The 20939-nt window shown below is 28.6% G+C and overlaps 3 protein-coding genes across 3 annotated transcripts; 1 reads left to right on the top strand and 2 right to left on the bottom strand.

Moving 5' to 3' along the window:
- Positions 1 to 112: 112 nt before the first annotated feature.
- Positions 113 to 10467, bottom strand: LOC117163736 (glycerol-3-phosphate dehydrogenase [NAD(+)], cytoplasmic). The gene is made up of 8 exons (XM_033346336.2): positions 10276 to 10467; positions 9566 to 9746; positions 1838 to 1978; positions 1617 to 1758; positions 1423 to 1535; positions 1072 to 1302; positions 763 to 962; positions 113 to 313 (listed from the first exon to the last, which is right to left on the bottom strand). Exons 1-8 carry the CDS (start codon positions 10323 to 10325, stop codon positions 289 to 291), a joined length of 1083 nt encoding a protein of 360 aa, XP_033202227.1. The 5' UTR covers positions 10326 to 10467; the 3' UTR covers positions 113 to 288.
- Positions 6140 to 9167, top strand: Tpx-4 (thioredoxin peroxidase 4). The gene is made up of 5 exons (XM_033346338.2): positions 6140 to 6356; positions 7484 to 7640; positions 8290 to 8507; positions 8622 to 8697; positions 8904 to 9167. The coding sequence occupies exons 1-5, from the start codon at positions 6274 to 6276 to the stop codon at positions 9030 to 9032; spliced, it is 663 nt and encodes a 220-aa protein (XP_033202229.1). The 5' UTR covers positions 6140 to 6273; the 3' UTR covers positions 9033 to 9167.
- Positions 10468 to 11274: 807 nt separating the features above from the next.
- Gpdh1 (Glycerol-3-phosphate dehydrogenase 1) lies at positions 11275 to 19586 on the bottom strand. Its single transcript, XM_033346334.2, has 8 exons — positions 19418 to 19586; positions 18613 to 18790; positions 16874 to 17014; positions 16536 to 16677; positions 15930 to 16042; positions 15071 to 15301; positions 14219 to 14418; positions 11275 to 11497 (listed from the first exon to the last, which is right to left on the bottom strand). The coding sequence occupies exons 1-8, from the start codon at positions 19459 to 19461 to the stop codon at positions 11440 to 11442; spliced, it is 1107 nt and encodes a 368-aa protein (XP_033202225.1). The 5' UTR covers positions 19462 to 19586; the 3' UTR covers positions 11275 to 11439.
- Positions 19587 to 20939: the final 1353 nt, after the last annotated feature.

Below are 20939 nucleotides of genomic sequence, written 5' to 3'. Positions count from 1 at the left end.
GTTATTTCGAATTTTCTATGAATATTAAATAGCTATTTCCAATATTTTCAAAGACTCATTGCACAAATTATGGATTATTCTAGGAATAAATAAAGTACAATATCTTATCACGTATTTTATAGAACAATTGTATATTAATCATCAGGAGAAAAACAGTAGCCAATTATAACTAATTATTGCAAAATATCTGTAATATTACATTTTTCTAATAATTGATTTTTCCTTTTCATGATTTCTATGTGTTTTTTTGGAGCTGTCAAGATGTTTACATTCCGTAACTTATAGCATTCAGTTACCACCATCGACCTTCATCCTAAAAAGTACAAAAATAATTTGTTAATATTTATTAACAATATTATTACATTCATTATTTTCAACTGAATGACACAATTTGCAAATCATATTTATGATAAAAACATCTATATTGAAGGGGTACTTACTTATTTGGAATGTTATCCTTTTATATTGATGGAATGTGTTAATCAGTTCTCACCTATGTTTGTACATTTCTATATGATACAGCATCTCATCCGTATATACGGCCGATATCTATCTCACCCGATATAAGTGGGTTTTGTACTTGTTAAAAAACAATTTTTACAGTTTCTCAACACAAAAAATGATAAAAAGGGAAGATGAGGACAATACTTAGTACATATACAATGTTTTTGGTGCAAACCTAATGAGATATTCATTTTGTAAACTTGATTTGTGAGATTTAATGGATACATAAGTAACAAATAAACGTAGTTTAATACTAACACATGTTCAGGATGGTTACGAATTTGGTCAAGTAAATCTGCTGGTCTTATTTGTTCAGTGCAGATGCGGTGTACAGCAGTAAATAACGGGAATTTTTCTAGCAAATTCTTAGCTTTTAGCATTCCGTGAACCTCATCAGCTGTGGCTGGTCCTTGCAATTTTTGACCACCTAAAAGTTCTTCTTCGAGCTGCCTAATAGTCTAGTAGGAAACATACGATAATTTTATGAAATATTTCATTCACTTTCTCAGATGAAACGAGGTATAGAAGATGTAAAATAAACAATATACGAATAAATGAAATGTATACTTTTCCAGTTTTAACATATTGCTCGCAAACTCTGCGATTTCTTCCACCGTAGCAAGTAGTTATCAAATCTGCTACACCGCAACTTTCGAAGAACGTTGAAAGTTTCGAGCCACTGTAAAATGTGTCTACGAACTTGACCATTTCCATTAATCCCAATCTGATAACGGCTGCTTTTGTATTATCACCTAGTCCCATACCATCTACGAAACCAGCGGCACATGCCACGATATTCTGAAACGTATATGTAAAGTATACTCGCATAAATTAAACATAAGCGTCACAATATACCAAACACAAATAAGAAAGAGCATTGTTTTATTAATATTAGGACTTATATATATAATTGCATACCTTTAAGGCACCACATACTTCAACAGCTTCACAGTCTTCAACAACTACAACTCTGAAATTAGGAGTTTGAATAAGGTCCCTTAACACTGGGGCCAAGCGTTTATCTCTACAACCTATAAATAATGAAAAGCAATTGTGATTAGTATATAACAATAATATCGAATATTAAATCATATAAGTCGGATAATAATTACCAATAGTTGTTTCACAGAACTTCTCCTCGGCAACTTCGTTAGCTAGATTTGCTCCCATTAAAACGTAACATTGGATTCTTAAATTTTTTTCAATGATTTTAGAAATTAATTCGATATTCGTTCCATCACCTCGATCAAAACCCTTGATAGATATTAAACATCTTTAATAACGAATAACGATTGAATAAGATACTTGATAAGATCTAATTAACAATAAATACCTTAATTAACGATACACCAACCGCGGTTGGTTTAATTTTACCGAGCAATGTTGCACATAGTGTTCGTATAAACTGATGAGGTATTACAAAAATAAGAATATCCGCGTCTTTGGCAGCTTCAACGACGTCTGGGACGGCAACCTTAAAATTGCATATCAAATTAATGTGGTGTTTATTAAGTAATTCGTATCGTTTCTTAAATGACTCAACACACATCTAATCATATATCTGACCGATTAAAAAGATCTTGAAATTAGCAGTAAATCATGAATGAAAAAATGACTTTTATCTTAAGACTTTCATATCGCTATTGATTTAGATCGATGGATTTATTATTTTTTGTTCTGAAGCTAGATAAATTTCTAATGAAATCTTTAGAGTAGCTTCTTAAAAGATATAGTTTATAAATTTGAAGTCGCAAAGAATACGAAAGAAAAACAAATTTGCCGCAAAGCACGAATGATATAATAAAAATGAGTCATTCTATGTTAAATTATTTTTTATTAGCTAAGTCAATTAATTAGCTAGTTAAATTATTATTTATTATTTATTATTAGCACTGCGGAGTCTGCCAATGATGCAATCTGATGTAATTGAAATAAGCACGAAGATACAAAATTTATTCAATTTCGTGACGTGATACGTCGTTTCCGAGAAAATAATTTTAAAAACGAATAATTCTTATCGTCCATGCTATCGAGTTTACAATATTTGCTCTTCTTTGGTTTAATCGTAAAAAATCGTTAGTTATTTTTGCAGCATAGGATTAATTTTAGAAGCGTATATAAAATAAGACGAGAAAATAATGCTAATAATAATACTAGATATAATACAAATACAGGGTGTACGAAAGAATTGGGGACAGACATGTAGTATTCATGAAAGCGAGCAAAACGGTCATGATAAACATGGATCAAAAAACCATTAGTTTCGATGTTACAAGATATTTTTGTCAGTAAAATATTACTTCCGCATACCTGTAAAGTTTACAATATATATTCAATATTTTCCCTGTTCATTTCAACGTACACAATTCGTTGAGTTTTCTCACAATTCTTTTTAGTTTATTAATTAATGGCTTTCGAACCAACGTGTCTTAAGATCTTTCTGCTTATTTTGATGTGTACTACATGTTACTAAAGTTTGTCCCCAATTCTTTTGTGCAGCTCGTATACATATTCGTATGTAAGGTTTCGCAAGTAAAGTGGCAAATTACGCCAAAAAATATCGTTAATTCAGCTCCGCTATAGATACGTCTAATCATCGTGTTAAGAGATTATATTTCCGCTTTCACTGACAATGAGATGAGTTTGTATGATTCTTAATGCTTCGCAATGAGAGAAGTAAAAAATAACCAGCTAGCTGGTGATACGTGTAGAAATTGGAATAGCGAAATGACTTTCGTGGTCATTTAATATACTCTATTTTTTATTGGAGTTACGTAAAATTGCAAACTTATTTCTATCAAATTGTTGATACGCGGAGTCGGTTGATAATGAAACTGGTCTTAACAATTTGCAATTATGTATCGTGTTGTATTTTGATATTTAGCGAATATGTTCATTAGGAACTTACTTGCGCGCATATAAAACTGAATATTTATTGTTATCCAAAGATGAAGATGCATTGAATTTTATATGTGTGTATAATCTTCGTTAAACTTATTTTGCATGAATTCGAAAATAGCCACATGAATTGCATCATTTTTCAATCTAATCAACATCTTTAAGACCGGATGAAATACTTAAAAATTGATTAGCGCGACACTGTTCAACTAGATAACTGATAAGTATTTTATCTGCTACCACTTATTCCAGAATCGGATATAATATAGGATATCCGGATTTTTTAAATGTCCACTGGATGCAACGTACAGTAAGTTCTTTTTTTTTTTACTATAGAATAATACTTGTTAATTAGTTAATTAATACCTGTAATTAATATTTGTATTATAGGATAGACGTATTAATGATTTTTATTTGATTTATAGTGAAATATTGAGAGCTATAGATTCCTCACAGCTTGTTGACAAGAGACCAGAAATAGCAACCCCTGCTGGCTGGGTGGTAAGAAAAGCTTTCTTTTTTACATGCTCATTAATTATACAGCTTTATTAGAAGTTAGTATTATTTGTATATTTTTTATTATTTGGATAGCGCGATGGTAGATATAGCATAACGACAATAGCGAATATTTTAATAATAGTTAATAATTTACCTAGGATATACTTTGCGGCGGCTTTATAAAAATATATTTCACTGTGTATTTATAGCCTGGTGAAAAAGTTATGATACTTCCAACTGTGAAAGATGAAGAACTCACTAAACTTTTCCCCAAAGGAGTAGACAAAGTATCAATGCCTTCTGGAAAGGTTTACATCCGCACAACTACAAATTATCGAATGTCCTCAATAATTCATCAATGCATGATTTCGTATTAAACAATGTATTATCTTTTGTACATTTCTCACTCATGTAATGTTATGTTAAAATTGAAAGTTCGTTGAACGTATTAAATAAAGATATAATTTTTTTGAATTCGTCGCCTTATGATATACTCCTGAGTTTTTAATCAAATTATTTGCTTCTACTTATTCTAGAATTGGATATAGACAGGATATCCGGTTTTTTTATTAATAGTAGGACAAATTTGACATTGGTGAAAAGACGAAAGCTATTGTAGCGAGATGTATTAAATGTACCGTTAGGTGAAAAATGGGATACGTTCGAAAAATAGACATTAAGAGCTATTCTGGGGCAAGTGTCGGGTTAATCATTTTATGAAGAATGTACGCGGTTAAATGACGGTTCATGTTTTAATCAACAAAGCAATAAATTTATAGCGTTTTAATAAAATTTTAAATATTTTGTTATTTAAAATGTAGCAACAACTGATTGAACAAAATTTCCTGGGAATCCTTCGACATAACACATAACACATATTTGTCGATGACTGTTTAAAAGGATTTTACTAAAACAATGTGCATCACACTTGTTGGATGCTACGTTTTTTCTTGTAACAGTCAGATTTATTTAATGCGTATACGTTTCTCAGTGGCGGTAGATTCAACATCAGTTAGTACGAAGGAAGTAAGTACTTATCGGACAGTTAATGGGAGGAGCGATTGTGTTGAATGATAGAAAAGATTCCAATATATCATTAATTTGATAAATTCTATAATAATCTTTATAATCTTAAGATCATTCAGTTTCCGTAATCCCCTATGAAAGATTATGGTGAACGATTTTTATATATATTTATTAGATTTATAGTTATTACATATATTTATTAAAATCTTTTTTCTAAATCTGTATCTATAGAAAACTTATGTGCCAGTGAAATTTAAATAAAATAAAAATACGAACGCATAGATCCATTAGATAACATTAGATTCATAGCTCACGATATACTCGCTAAACGTCTCGCATGACACGGATCTACATTGATCGTGTAAGAACGCAATAAGATACAAACCTACTCGTATATGATAATTATATACTATATAAACGTACGTTAGCAGATAGTTTGCTATTTCCAGGCATGCTCGTTATCCACATCTATATGATAAAGGTAAAAAGATCTTGTATCTTAAATTCTTGATCAATTTAGGAGCTCTGTCTAAATCTACAATTTTTATTCGTCGAAAGTTTTATTTTTTACTCTTTAATATGTATTAGCTAAATTCACAATTGGCTCTTATAGGATTTCGTTCTTTCTATATTTACAAAATACCTAAATAGAGTTTTTATAGTAATTCAACTATACCTTGCTATGTCGAAAACACATACAAAGATAAACCTGTAGATCTTTTTGTTCAGAAAGTTTTTCCATCGTTCTTAGATTCTAGTTTAAGAATAGATTCGACGATCTAATCTTGTATGAAGCACGATGAAGTAACGTTATTTAAGGATGCGTTATTCAAGGATACGAAAGGTAAAAGTCAAATTCCTTTTTCATATTTAACAATTAACGTTACGGATGTTTAGACCATGGACTCCTGGCTCTTTTTTCACAGATCTTCCTAAGCAATTAGCGAAATGAAAAAACATAAGCAGCAAGATTTTATGCTAGAACAGCTTCCTTTGTATGTAACAATAAGAGTATGTAAGTTAATAGTAAACGAAATTCTTTGATTTTCCACCCACGCATTATTGCCAGTAAGGAGAAGTTGGCATATCCTTAGAAGAAACATGTTTACTAATTGCCATATATTAACGTGGATAACGCGTAGATAACACGTCAGTTATGCCGATTGCGGCAAAAGAGGGGAGAAGAGCTGTTATGCTTAAATAGCGCTGCTAGCGCTTAATTCGTACATTGTACGTGCGTATAGCAATAATACATAAGTACTGACACTAGTAAATCGTAACGACAGCTCTTCAGAAATCGTTATCTAAAGTGAGATCTGTTAGATATAAAGTTTTAAGAGATTAATCATGAGGCTTAATTCGATGTTTCCCAATTTTGAAATTGACTCTACTAAGGGGAAAATTAATTTTTACGATTGGCAGGGAGATTCGTAAGTGGAATTATATTTATTTATTCGTCTTTTGATTTGGTATAGAATTTCTCGGAAATTTGATAAAAGATTTTGTATAGTTGATTAGGTAGCGGAAACTATATAACAGATTGCTACTGTTGTTACTATTACACATATCCGGCACGATGTTATACATATTTGTATCCTAAACATTAGTCAGTTTAAGCTAAGTATTAAGAAAAAAAAAACAACAATACAAATAGTGAAACGACGAGGAAGGTTACACACAGATCTAGTTTGAAACTGATTTCGTGTACGTTAATATTCCACGAAGTTTGATAGAATAATACGAACAATATTAATAATGAATGTATTTTTTTTAAATTTTATGCTTTAGCTGAAGTTTGTTACTTATTTTAGAAATGTTGTTTTCATAATTTCACGCCATTTACAGCGGAGAAGCTGTCTCTATCTCTCTTCTCTTTACGCGTGTATAGACACATTAAATATTTATAATGAAACTAATTAATTCGCAATCAAATACCGATAATTCTCAAATACGTTATCTTTCATAAATCTTAATTTATAAGATTTACTATTTAATAACAAGGAAAACGGTAAGTTGTAAGTAATAGGCGTTCGTAATTATCGTTTTAATAGCCATTACTGTTTTGTGGGTAATATTGTTCTACTGTCACGAAACTGAGCGCGTTACATTCTAGAAAAGTAACAATAACATATGATTCATTATCGTGTCCACTTCTGTGCTTTGGTTGTGTGATATTGAATACGAGTAATCTAATATTGTCTATGAATAATTAAGGTTAATAAACACGAAACTAAAGAGAAAACAACGGTGAAATTAAAACAGTATTTTCAGAGTACATTTTATCTTAAATCATTACGTAATGTTCGTACGTAGCTTATCAGACTACATTTTTAAGTATGACAGACATAGAAATTTTTAAATCTGGAAATTGAATGAAAAAATTATTATCGTATCAAGTGTAATATACGTTTATCGTGAGTGTGGTAATATACACTGTAAAAAACGAATTTCAATGATGTTACAAAGTAAGAGAGAAATGTAATTGATATATAGAATTACAGATTGTGAATATTTATAAAACCTTCTTTCTTATTTTTTTTCTACTTTATTATTATAGATGGGTCGTTCTATTTTCTCATCCTGCTGACTTTACACCGGTTTGCACCACCGAATTGGGTCGTTTAGCAGTGCATCAATCCAGTTTTGCACGCCGAAACACAAAACTGTTAGCTCATTCCGTTGACAAACTACAGGATCATATTGATTGGGTTAATGTTAGTATCAAAAATATTCTTCAATATTTGCCGAGACGATAGATGTTGCGCTTTGTTATTACAATTTGAAGAGTATTCTGTATGCTGCAGCGTCATTCTCAAAGATTACATATGCACATTATAAATGATTTCGTTTCATGTGTGTGCATAGAATAAATTAGGTGATCTTCTTGTAAACAATGATTATAATATCGTTTGCAATGCTTATAATAGAGTATTCGAACAGTTTTCATGCAAACTTTGTCAATATATATTCGTAGGCAAAAATAAGAATAAAATGTTATAAACTTGATATTGAAGTACCATTAAAAAGTTCTAATTGAAATACGAGATACAGAAAGAATAATTACAAACTATTAGTATTATTATTACATGTTAACACTCTACTTTACATAATTATTTCATTTCGATAAAAGATTGTCAGTCTACTAAGAAATTAAATTTATTAGCTTATAAAGTTCGTATTAATCTTACTTTGCTTTAATGGGCCAACTAGCGCTTTCTATCAGTTCTCATTGTAGGTATTAATATTTGTTTGACATATCTTTTTTTGTATCCTGCGTACATAAAGATGGTGTATATTTGTACTCGATTTATGCCATTTTATGCGAATATATATTTTTATTTTCTATAATTTTGTTTATTGTAGGATATTAAATCATATTGCAAGGACATTCCTGGGGACTTCCCATACCCAATTCTTGCCGATCATAATCGTAAACTGGCAGTGAAGTTGGATATGATCGACGAAGACAGCAAAGATGATCCGGAGAAAGCTCTAACTGTTCGTGCTTTGTACATTATAAGCCCCGATCATCGTTTACGTTTATCGATGCATTATCCAACGTCCACTGGACGCAACGTAGAGTAAGTTCTTTTTTTTTTACTATAGAATAATACTTGTTAAGTAGTTAATTAATACCTGTAATTAATACTAGTATTATAGGATAAACGTATTAATGATTTTTATATAATTTATAGTGAAATACTGAGAGTTATAGATTCCTTACAACTTGTCCATAAGAGACCAGAAATAGCAACCCCTGCTAACTGGGTGGTAAGAAAAGCTTTCTTTTTTACGTGCTCATTAATTATACAGCTTTATTAGAAGTTAGTATTATTTGTATGTTTTTTATTATTTGGATAGCGCGATGGTAGATATAGCGTAACGACAATAGCGAAAATTTTAATAATAATTAACAATTTACCTAGGATATATTTTGCGGTGACTTTATAAAAATATATTTCATTGTGTAATTACAGCCTGGTGAAAAAGTTATGATACTTCCAACTGTGAAAGATGAAGAACTCACTAAACTTTTCCCCAAAGGAGTAGACAAAGTATCAATGCCTTCTGGAAAGGTTTACGTACGTACAACCACAGATTATTGAATGCCTTCAATAATTCATCAATGAATGATTTCGTATTAAATAATGTATTATCTTCTGTACATTTCTCACTCATGTAATGTTATGTTAAAATTGAAAGTTTGTTGAACATATCGAATAAAGATATAATTTTTTTAATTCGTCGTTTTATGATATACTCTTGAATTTTGAACAAAATTTGTGTTATCACAATATAGACAACGAAAAGGAATAAAATTGAAGAACAATTTTACAAAAACTATGAATTTTCTTACTTACTTTACTTATTTTTTATCTCTCCTAACATCTCTCCTAATAATTGAATTGGTAGAATAGGTATATAATAATCACTTAATTCATGTAAGTATTCCTATTGATCAAATCCCAATTCTTCATAGAACTTTTTATTAAAATTATTTAATGAAAAATTAATAGAAACATACGATACACTTAACATAAAAATGACAGGAATGATTTGAACGTTAAAAGAAAGAAAAGTTAATAATGTCGATACACTCAGAAAAAATATACACACTTTTAAATGAAATGAAACTTACAATATTTTCTGGCAATTTGTGCCCAGGAAGATATTTCACGTTTTCATGCAACTGATTTATGATGTCAGTCAACTTTTGACTGTTCACTATTTCTTCGTAAACATACATTGTCACGCGTGTTTCAAATATGTTGTTATATTTGACTGCATTGGCACCTACAATTTTTGCTATGGCTGAACCCCTGAAGTACAAAGTAAAAAGAATTATATAAGATAACTAAACTTCCAATTATCTTATAATATGTAGTTTTGTGTAAAATAGATTGTAAGACTGTCATTTCTCTCTCTCTCTCTCTGTCTCTCTCTCTCTCTCTATATATATATATATATAATATATATAAATATATATATATATATATATATTTACAGCTATATTCATTAGCTATATATATATATATTTATAGCTATATTCATTAGCTATATATATATATATTTATAGCTATATTCATTAGCTATATATATATATATATATATATATATATATATATATAGCTAATGAAATCGAGCCCTAAAATTGTATACAAACGTCAATGCAAATATTGATGAAAAGTGAAGAAAAAAAAATTGTAGAAAGTAAAAATAAAAAATAAATATAAAAATAATAAGTGAAGATATAATACGATTTATTATAAATGATATTACATTATACTTTGAGAAACCTTCAATACAAATGTATAAAAAAAAAGAAGAGAAAAAATCTCATACACGTACCAATTGCCGCTTCCTACAATGCATACCCTCTTCTTTCCTTCTGTAGTCATTTTGTAGTTTTTAATGTACAACTGGCTTAGAATTTACAAACTCACGAGGGTATAGAATACTCTATGCACGGTTAAAGTATCACAAATTTGCTTACTTTCGAACGCCGGTGTACGACTGACTGACTGACTGACTGACCAACTAACTTACAAACTAACTTCAGCCTTCATTGACCTTAGTAACGATCGCAAATTATTTTCTAACGGTTGGCATTCATTGTTCTGGACCAAGGCCAATATAAACGCAACAGCAGACCGTGGCCAGAATAAATGCTAAAAATAGTGGCAACTTAATAATAATACTTAATATATATCTCGAAGGTTCTAACATTACAAGGCAGTCTTTTGAATTTTAAGTTTCAGAATAAAACGAAAAATTCTTATAAAATAACTGCTGAGCGTAATATTAACATTAAATAATAAAGAAACATTTTTATGAAGTCATATTATGTGCATTCGAAAAATATGTGCAAATAAATATTTTGTAGTTTTCCAAAATAATAAAAAAGAAGAAAAGGACGGAGAAGTACCCATTACCAAATTACCATTACTCAATCTCCTTATTATCGGGACGTTAACAAATTTACATCATAAGTTTTGTCGCGTTGGATCAAATCATTATGACTATTGTTACGTCGTACAGTAATTATATACCATATTTATATAAAAATCTAAATTATCTTAAAACTGTTTTTTAACCCTTTGCGGTCGTATATCTATCCTAACTCTCAGCCAGCAAAGTAAAGAACCATTTTGATGGTATATCATACAACAAATAATAATACATAAACAATAAGACTTTACAAGTTAATCTAATTAGATACTTTCAGCTCTTGAAATATTTACTAAGGAATACTAATCGTAAAATATTGATAAAATATAATATTTTAAAATAAAGCTAGCAAAAGACACACGGATGTATGCCGCGAAATTGAAAATAAGCGATTACCAATTTCATTTTGAATTTTTACACATTGTTTTTGATTACATTATCAGTGTTCAATCACTGGAAATTAATTCAGATCGGTATGGTATTCATATTTTAGCTGAATTTGACCATGAAGAGTTAAATCAATATAACGCGCGTATATCTTCTTACGTCTCTTCTAAATAATCTTCACAGGCGACATCTTAGTGAAGATAGCTGTAGTATTGTTGCATTAACGTCGTTGTCCCTAAATATGAAGCAAATATAATTAAAACTAATAAATCTTGTGCATACCTTTAATTATGATGAGCATTACTCTTGTACACAGCATGTGTTTTTAACCCTTAAACATACACAATACAAATTGAAATATGTGAAATACTGTATCTACCTATGATTACTGAAACCATATTACCATGTTATTGTAAAAAATGAGTATTTGATAATGTTTGTTATTAGTAAAAAAAAAATTATATTATTACTATAGTTACGAAAGTCGGAATTAAAGGCCTTGGAAAGAGGAAAAATATAATTCTAAACAAATGTTTATCAATTAACAAGTAATAGTCATATATTTGTTACGTTTTATGTTACACTGTTTAAGTCAACTTTAGTTCTATGATACAACAATTTATAACGAACTATTGAAAAGCACAAGATCAAGATATCTAAAATATATATTTGTAGGCTCTTCTTAATTTCTAACATACAACAATCCTTGTAAACTTTTCATTAAAATATATAACAACGCATAACACATTACATTTTGACGTATTACTACTTTGTTTTATTAATAATCAATGTTCTGCTTTACGTTTCGTATATACTTTGCGCACTTAAGAAGATATTAACTATGTATGTGATTCACAGGTGCTATTAAGGGTGTATTGAAATTATTATTATATGCGTTATAATTATTATCATAATATTACTCTACTTCAGAATTGAAAATATAAACCAAAATATAAACAAAAATAAGTGGCAACAAAAAACAAAGTTAAACAACAATTTACTCTTTGATGAGTACTAATTAAATTTATATTGTAAAGTTCAGAAAAGTCCATGGTCCTTCTAAGTTAGTTTCCTTTTTTACTCTATCTTCTTTGATACTCTTTACTCTATCTTATCTATTTGATAAACATTTTTCTTATGAAATTGCTTTTTGATCTGTATAATAGTCAAGAATCTAAAAGTAATTCCCCATCACCTTTCCCCAATTCCAATATTTCTTTAGAGGTGAGAAATTTTGAAAAAAGTTTAAATAAAATTGTACTTTTTTATATTTATAGAAATACATGAAAATAATTAGCAAAAAATTTTTTCTTGACTCGAAATTACGAATTAAATCTGCTTTCTATATATGTATCAAAAATAAATAACATCATTTTACGATATAGATATGTCTTTAAAAGCGATTATAATTTATGGATTTATAAACTTCTACATTGCCTTGAAAACAAATATGAAACATTGATTGTAACACAACTAAATGTGAAATGTATATGTTATGCACATATTTTATTTATGAAATATTAATTTCTTACAAATCATTAAAAAAATTTCGCTACACCCCTATAGATTGCAACAACAATAATATACAGTCATGCAAAATATGGTATCTAATGTTACTTCTTGTACAAGGCGTTCCAGATTTTTCCCATTAAAATTTGTCAACATATTTTATGGGTAAAATTCAAGAAAAGAATGTTATGTAAACATAAGTCATTTGAAGCATCATTAAAATAATTATAATAAAAAAAATATAAAATGTGAATAGAAATAGCAGAGGAATAGAATAGAAGGAAAGAAATAGCGAAGACCATAACGGTCTTACGATTGTTAATCAATTATTGATAATTAGTTTCAAAATATTTATCATTACTGTAAATACGAAACTGACAACATTAAGGTAATGAATTTATTATTCTACAAAGGTGCAATTTTTTTAACCTTCATGAATTAATCATCGCGTTTTTATGTTAACTAATTATTCTCTCTTTCAATGTTTTGAAAGCTACATAAAGATCCAGTGATCTTAGCTCAATAAAGCTTCTAATGAAGCTTATTAATGCTATGTTCTTATAATATCATTTTCTTACTCAAACCCATAGAATATAACGACAATATTTGCCTACAAAATCTAGGACACCTTATATACATTTGTTTCACTGCCATCAATAAACTATGATACACTTAACACGGCAAAATGACTTTAAAAAGATCGAAAATGACTAAAACGTAGTAAAATACATCCTTTGAATCTTGTTTTACATCTTATGATATATTATAGAAATATAGGATAAATATTCATGTTTTTAATATGTATATAAAAAAATAATCTCTTTTACGAAGCTATCAGAGCTTTTTTGTACGTAATTGTACATATAATCGTTTATTTTCATTGTTTAAAATAAAAACCGTTTTGTTTGATAGAAGTCAGAAACATTTCATCGTATATATGTGCATATAACATTGGAAAAAATTGTACATAAGCCCTTTCAATTTCGACATACATGATAACTATTTACAAATATGTACACGTATTATGTACAATATACATATTATCAGGTTAGTGCTCAGTTACTTTTTACAGATTTATCAATTGGTTTTAACACACATTAGAACATGTAACTACAGAAGTAAATAGGACCATGGCTAAACGGAGTACTTATTATTTTACGATAAAAGATGTATGGTAAAATATTAATTTTTAAATAAATTAATGCTTAGATCCCACACCTCGTATAGGATGCCCAATTAAATCTCACAAATATTACATATTTATATAACATCTTTTTCGTTGAATTTCTAAAATTTATGTGACCGTATACTAATGTGATTTTAGCTCCGAAAGTAAATTTTACAATATAGCAAATAAAATATTTGTCGTTCTATAACAATTTCTAAAATAAAGATCAGATATTTAAACTAGTCCGCCATTAAATATAGTGGAGACAATTAAGCTTACATGTGTTCTGGATGATAGCGTATGTATTCAATTAGTTCCGCAGGCTTTATCTCACCGGTACAAATCCTATGCACGGCCGTAAAAAGAGGAAATCTCCTTTCCATATCTTTCGCTTTTAGCATATAATTTACCTCTTCAGCAGTGAACGGACCTTGTAACTTTTGTCCATTTAGCATTTCCTTCTCCAATTCTTCGATTGTCTGTAAAGAAAATAATTAATATATAACATAGTTTTCTATATAATATATTATCCTAGTAATGCTCGTTTAAATCATAATATGTCAGAAGGCTTGAATTGAAATTCTCACATAACAGCGATTTCATTCTTAAAATACTTTCGAGCTTCGAGATACACTCTCAAGCCCGTCGACAAGGAATAAAATAGATTTAACGGGAGCAAGTGAGAGAAACATAGCACTTCTTATTTATTCTCGCTAATCTATTCATTGTCTTTGTCAGTAGGTTTAGGTTACGCTGACTTCGAAACACTGACAATGAGAATGTGTTGAACGTATTGAGGCTGAGTCATTGGAATGTAGATTCGGTTGTAGAAATCGATTCTATTAGAATTTAAAAGAACATCATTGCGTAACTATTTTCTATATCATAGTTTACTGTATCTAATTGTATAATTTTGTTATATACTGCTGCGTACATTATTATGTAGTTTGTGGAAATGACATAGTTGAACTATGACTGGAACATGAGATATGAAAATGCTAATCAATGCGATGAGCGTACTTTTTATGTTATATGTACTACTTTAAGGTCTTATTTATTTTAAAACTAAATTGTTATTATATCGTTACTACTTATATGATAATTAATATGTATATATTAACAAAGACTGACCTTGCCTGTTTTTACGAAAGCTTCAGAAACTTTACGATTACGACCGCCATAACAAGTAGTGATAAGATCAGCCACACCACAACTTTCAAAGAAAGTAGAAAGTTTTCCTCCAGGGAAAAAGACATCCACGAACTTAATCATTTCCATAAGACCTAATCTGATAACAGCAGCTTTTGTATTATCACCCAAACCTAGACCATCGACGAATCCAGCGGCGCAGGCTACTATATTCTGTTATAAATTGAAATATAAAATTAATATATGCAGAAAAATTAAGTTTACAATGTAAATATGCGATTACGCAATTTCATTCGTGCGCAATATATATCAGCGATAGACGAGTGACGCATGCAGCGTATGATGGAACTCATCATTAATCAAGTACATACATAGTTCTTGACTGAGTATACTTTGAAGTCTGAGATATGCAAATATTTATGAATAGTTTACAATAGATATGTTGTTTACTGGAAAAGATATTTATTACTAAATAACACCGTTCAGAATCATTTAACTGGATGTTATTGTAATCTTAACCATTTCAATATATATTATTATACTTATCATGTATCATTCAAAATATTTATTTTGTTTCACAACACTATTATATACCAAAATATTATTACACTTAAATATTTTTTTCTGTTATTAATAATTTGTTGATACTCGTACTTTAGATACCATAGGGTATCTAAAGTGAATATCTTATGACTTAAGATATCTCTACTATTAAAGAAGGAAAGTGCAGTTTTAAGATCTTTTTAAAACATAAACTGATAAATTTGTGAGATTTATTATATTTATAAGATTTCATTTATTTAACATAAATGTGAAAACGAAAATATTATGGTATAGTTACCTTCAATGCCCCACAACATTCGACAGAATCAACATCTTCAACTACTACAACTCTAAAGTATGGCGTTTGTATTATATCCCGTAGTATAGAAGCCATATTTTTGTCCTTGCAACCTAGATATTAAATAACAAAGATATAACATTCGCAGTTCGATTTAATCGAAAATGTATAAACAAAGACAGTCAGAAGCTGTCTTGTAATATTGCATATAAAAATATTCTTCAAGTTTTTATGGTTGCAATTTGCAGAACTTAAAATATACATTAATCAGAGTAGAGAACGATTAAGTTACTCAAAAAGTATGGAAAATTTGAGTTGCTTCATTCTATTTGTTCATAGCAAAATGTTTTCTCCTCGCCTAATTTTTACCTACATGAACGTGCAAACACAAAGTAGATTATGCGCTATTCGTTCAGACATGAAACGATACTTGAACGATTTCACCCATTCTTTTTCTCGTATGTCTATATGTATGTAATATAATATCATTTATAATATCCAACAGAAATTAAATTTTTTCCCTAATGGTAGCATTCGAACAAATAGTACAAGTCATTCTTAAAAGACATATGATATTTGTTCTGTAAACACACAGTAAATATTTACCGATAGTAGTTTCACAAAACATTTCCTCGGCAACTTCAGAAGCTAGATTTGCTCCCATTAAAACCGAAACAGGAATATGAAGTTGTTTAGTAATTATATGCGAAATAAGTTCAATACCACCTCCCTCCTTCTTATCAAAACCCTGTAAAAATATTAATAAACTTATAATTTCAGTATTGGTAGGTTAGATTTTACATGACAAAACAAATAAAAAGTTTTGCACGAAGCTTTTTCGTCCGAAACATTGTTTCCGAAATAATTAAGTTTAAAATCTGATTTCATTGATTGAATCAATACTTTATAATCTATTAATGCTAAATCCTAAATTAAAATCATACCTTTACTAAAGAAAGACCAACAGCTGTAGGTTTAATTTTCCCTAATAATGTACTACATATTTTATTGATAAATTGATGTGGTATTACAAAAATTAGGATATCTGCATCCTCGGCAGCTTTCACTACATCAGGAACTGCAATCTGGAGCATGAGAAACATATAGACTGTTAATATTTATATATCATTTCTATATTTGCAGTGCATAGAAATTATATATTTTTTTAACAATTAGAAAAATAATTGTCTCCATTCACATGTTTCGTGGAGTGATTTTCGATAAGTTTTGTTACAAATATTAAAAATTATGCGAAGAGATATTCATGTTCATAAGTTATTATCAATTCAAATATATATACGTAATGAATCATGTAATTTCTAGTATTTACAAATAATACAATCTTCTACTTCTAATGTTCTACTTTTTTCCAAGGGATGATTCTGTTAGTACAATATATTTAATATAAAATAAAAGTCGCATTTTACCAAATATAGTAAAGTAGTTTATTATACAAATACTATACATAGCTGTACAAAATATTCATTAAATAATCGAAAATCTCCTAACCTATTTCTCTTACATTAAGATTATAGTAACCTTAACCGACGTACTCAGTTTAAAATAGTTCAAAATGAAAATTAAGCTTAAAATAGGATCAAGAGGCTCAATCATTTGTAACATTAAATTTATTATGTGGATGTAGAGATAGGTCACATATTACACTAGATATACATTTTAAATACGTCTAGAGAAATGTACTACCTTACGAATCAATAGATAGTTTCAGCAGACTTCGTCATGGTCAAGGTTTTTCTATACAAAGCTACTGACGCTAAAAGTTAACAATCTATATGCGTGCGATAGATAGAAATTACGAACGTGCATCCTGAGACGTGTATCTCGGAAGTCAAATTAAAATTATAGGTTGCATTAACTAAACGATAACGTATAAGTATTTGCGATATAGAAAAGAAAGTTACAGTTTTGGATTAAATTAAAAATTAAAAGTAGAAAGTATTTCGTTAAAACTTTTCACAAAATTATCAAGAATAATTATACTGCATTAATAAACTATGTATTACTCTAATAAACTATTAATTTATTTGTAAGTTTAAATAATTAAAACAGATTTCTAATATGGAATGAATATATATATATATGGAATGAATATATACTCTTTCTGTACGAAAAAGAGACGGATTACATATGAGATACATGTGATCTCACGAGAGTTACGTAAGCTTAATTTATGTTTCAGAATTATAGATTTAACAGTAAGAATAGTAAGGTTACACAACGTGTAATATGTATTATCCGTAATACGTATGTATCCATATATTAAAATATATTGTAAAAAGATAGTGAAATAAATAAAGAATAAGGTGTAGAATTTAATATGTATATATTACTGTGTAGGGTAATATTATCAATAATATAATATTATTTTAGAAAGTTTTGGTATATTTATATGAATGTTATGATATATTTATACGATATATTTATGTGAAGTTTATATGAAAGTTGGGTAGGAAACTCGATGTAATCTAAGATATTAATGTTATGTACATAACACTTAATGGTTTGAAGCATTAAGATCTTCATATCTTTTATCGAAAAATAAAGTAATGTAGAACAATTTTAAAATGCATATAATATTTGTAGTCTATTTCTTAGCATGAAAAACGATTGTTTTAATTACGAGAAAGAGTATAGATAAACATGTACATAAGTACTTACTTACCACATTGGGCGGGAGTTTATGTCCTGGAAGGTACTTTACATTTTCATGCGTCTCATTAATAATTTCAGTTAGTTTTTTTCCATTGATAGTTTCCTCATAAACATACATTGTAACACGATCCTCAAAATTATTAAGTTTGGCGGCATTTGCTCCAACTATCTTAGCGATAGCTGAACCCCTGAAATTATACATATACAGTAAAATTATATAATAATTTGTTTTACATAACATTTTTCTATATCTTTGCACGAAAATTTGCGTATATTTTTACCAGGGAAACAAGCTTATAATATTTTCCTAATTTACATTTTATATAGTAATACAAATAAAGATATATTAGAGATTCATTCGAATTATTCAGCAAATTAATTTTTTCATCTAAGCATAAAGTTAATCTACAAATAGTAATACATAATTCACGCCACATTATATCATTTATGAATAATATCATATTACACACTTGTTATTTCCACAATATTTTTATTTTATTTTAACATTTTTACATGCATTCCTTACAAAAATATATTATACAAATTATAATAAAACATGACCTAGTTAGAATCTGCCAAACTTGACAATTCAGTTTTCTAAAAATATATTTGTCAATATACACAAGTATTATCGAAAGGTGTTAGTAATAAAAATATAGTAGATTTAACAAGTGTACGATACTTTATCTGGTTTTTATTTACAGCACGTGGAGATCGATTCTGATAAAATTTTAGCCCGGTCAGCTAAATCAATGACAGACCAAATTTTTCGTAATTACAGACGTTAATCTTACAAAGACTTAAAAATAACTTACCAATTTCCTGATCCAATGATGCAAACACGTTGTTTGTCTGCCATAATCTTGACTGATACTAATAATGAAATTACACAAGTATAAAACGAAAATGACCGTAAAGCAAGACACGACTACCATTTACCATCAAGGCAGAGAGCAACTGGAACTACATTGAACGTGGAAAGACTTGCGCTAATTTTTGCAGAAGTGGGAGTATGGAAACACCAGTGGTGATACGCGGCCTATTCCTACTCTAAGCAATGTTCGTTGATCGACCAATCAAAGTCCAATATGATAAAAGGTATATATTCTGTATGTATTATCTTCATATTTTATCTTGTGAAGATTACGTAATTATGTAAGAGCAGTTATATTTACCGAGATGTAATAGAATCGCTAAAAAATATGATAAGGGATATGTTCTTACTTGTGAATCTCAAATTATCTCTGTAAACCATAACATTCATTTTTTATTGTATTAAGAAGCATATAAAAAAAGGCACACAAAATAAAACATTATATTTTACTAGATTTTTTTTATAAACGAATTTAAAGTTAATTTGATAAAGATAAGTAAATGTTTTGAAACAAAATATTGCATCATTATTCTATATGACATAATCTAAAAATAGTTATGTTATTAAGATAAAATAAATCTGTTTAAAAGATAGTAACAAAGATGCTATATGCTATAATAAAATTGATAATTATAAAAGTATAATTCCAGTAGCTTTATATATAGAAAAACTATATATTTATTTTACCTATGTTTATATTTATGAAATAATTAATCTCCTTAGGTACATTATTAAGATAAAGATAATATATAATTCTTTCTTCTTACCTTAAAATATGTATATGTACATTTTTCTGTTTTATTAATTTATATTGTTAATTATGGTAAGCACTATAAAATGAATTTTGATATATAAATTTAAGCAGCAAATTTTGATATTTGAGTTTTCAATCGTGGTTACCAATAAGATATATTAAAGAAATCATCGAATAACATAGTACTTGTATTACAACATTGGAAGATTCGTATAACACGATCGAAATTTGCCACGACCCTCGTTCAATATATCACTTTGATTGAAGATGATCTAATAGAACAAATCAATGGTCCTAATTCAAATATAATAAACGATGACTCGGAAGATTCCTGTGAAGAATCTTCTTCAAACTTTTCCATTGACGACACGAAAAAAAGATTTTGATTTAATTGAGAAATTAAAGTGTCTTTTCCTGAAAGAGAATTTGTTATTGTTATAATAGATTTAGAATCTAATAGACGTGAATAGAAAGTGATATACAATCAATTGTAAATTGTTAATATGAATTCAATCTGACCTTTACAGTATAAGAAATCTGCTGATAATAGCAGCTGTGTCAATACACATACAGATATTTCATTATGTTATACATCTATGTATACGCGTATGTGTATTGTAATGTATTTACAAAGTACTGAAAATATTATTTCAATAAATTAAATACAAAGCTTTTATACTGTTCATTTTTTATTACGTAACAGATAGGA

This window comes from Bombus vancouverensis, chromosome 9 (genome assembly GCF_051014615.1).
Source record: "Bombus vancouverensis nearcticus chromosome 9, iyBomVanc1_principal, whole genome shotgun sequence".
NCBI classification, from domain to species: Eukaryota; Metazoa; Arthropoda; class Insecta; order Hymenoptera; family Apidae; genus Bombus; species Bombus vancouverensis.
The sequence above is the reverse complement of the archived record's forward strand: the minus strand, read 5'-3'. Positions and strand labels throughout refer to the sequence as shown.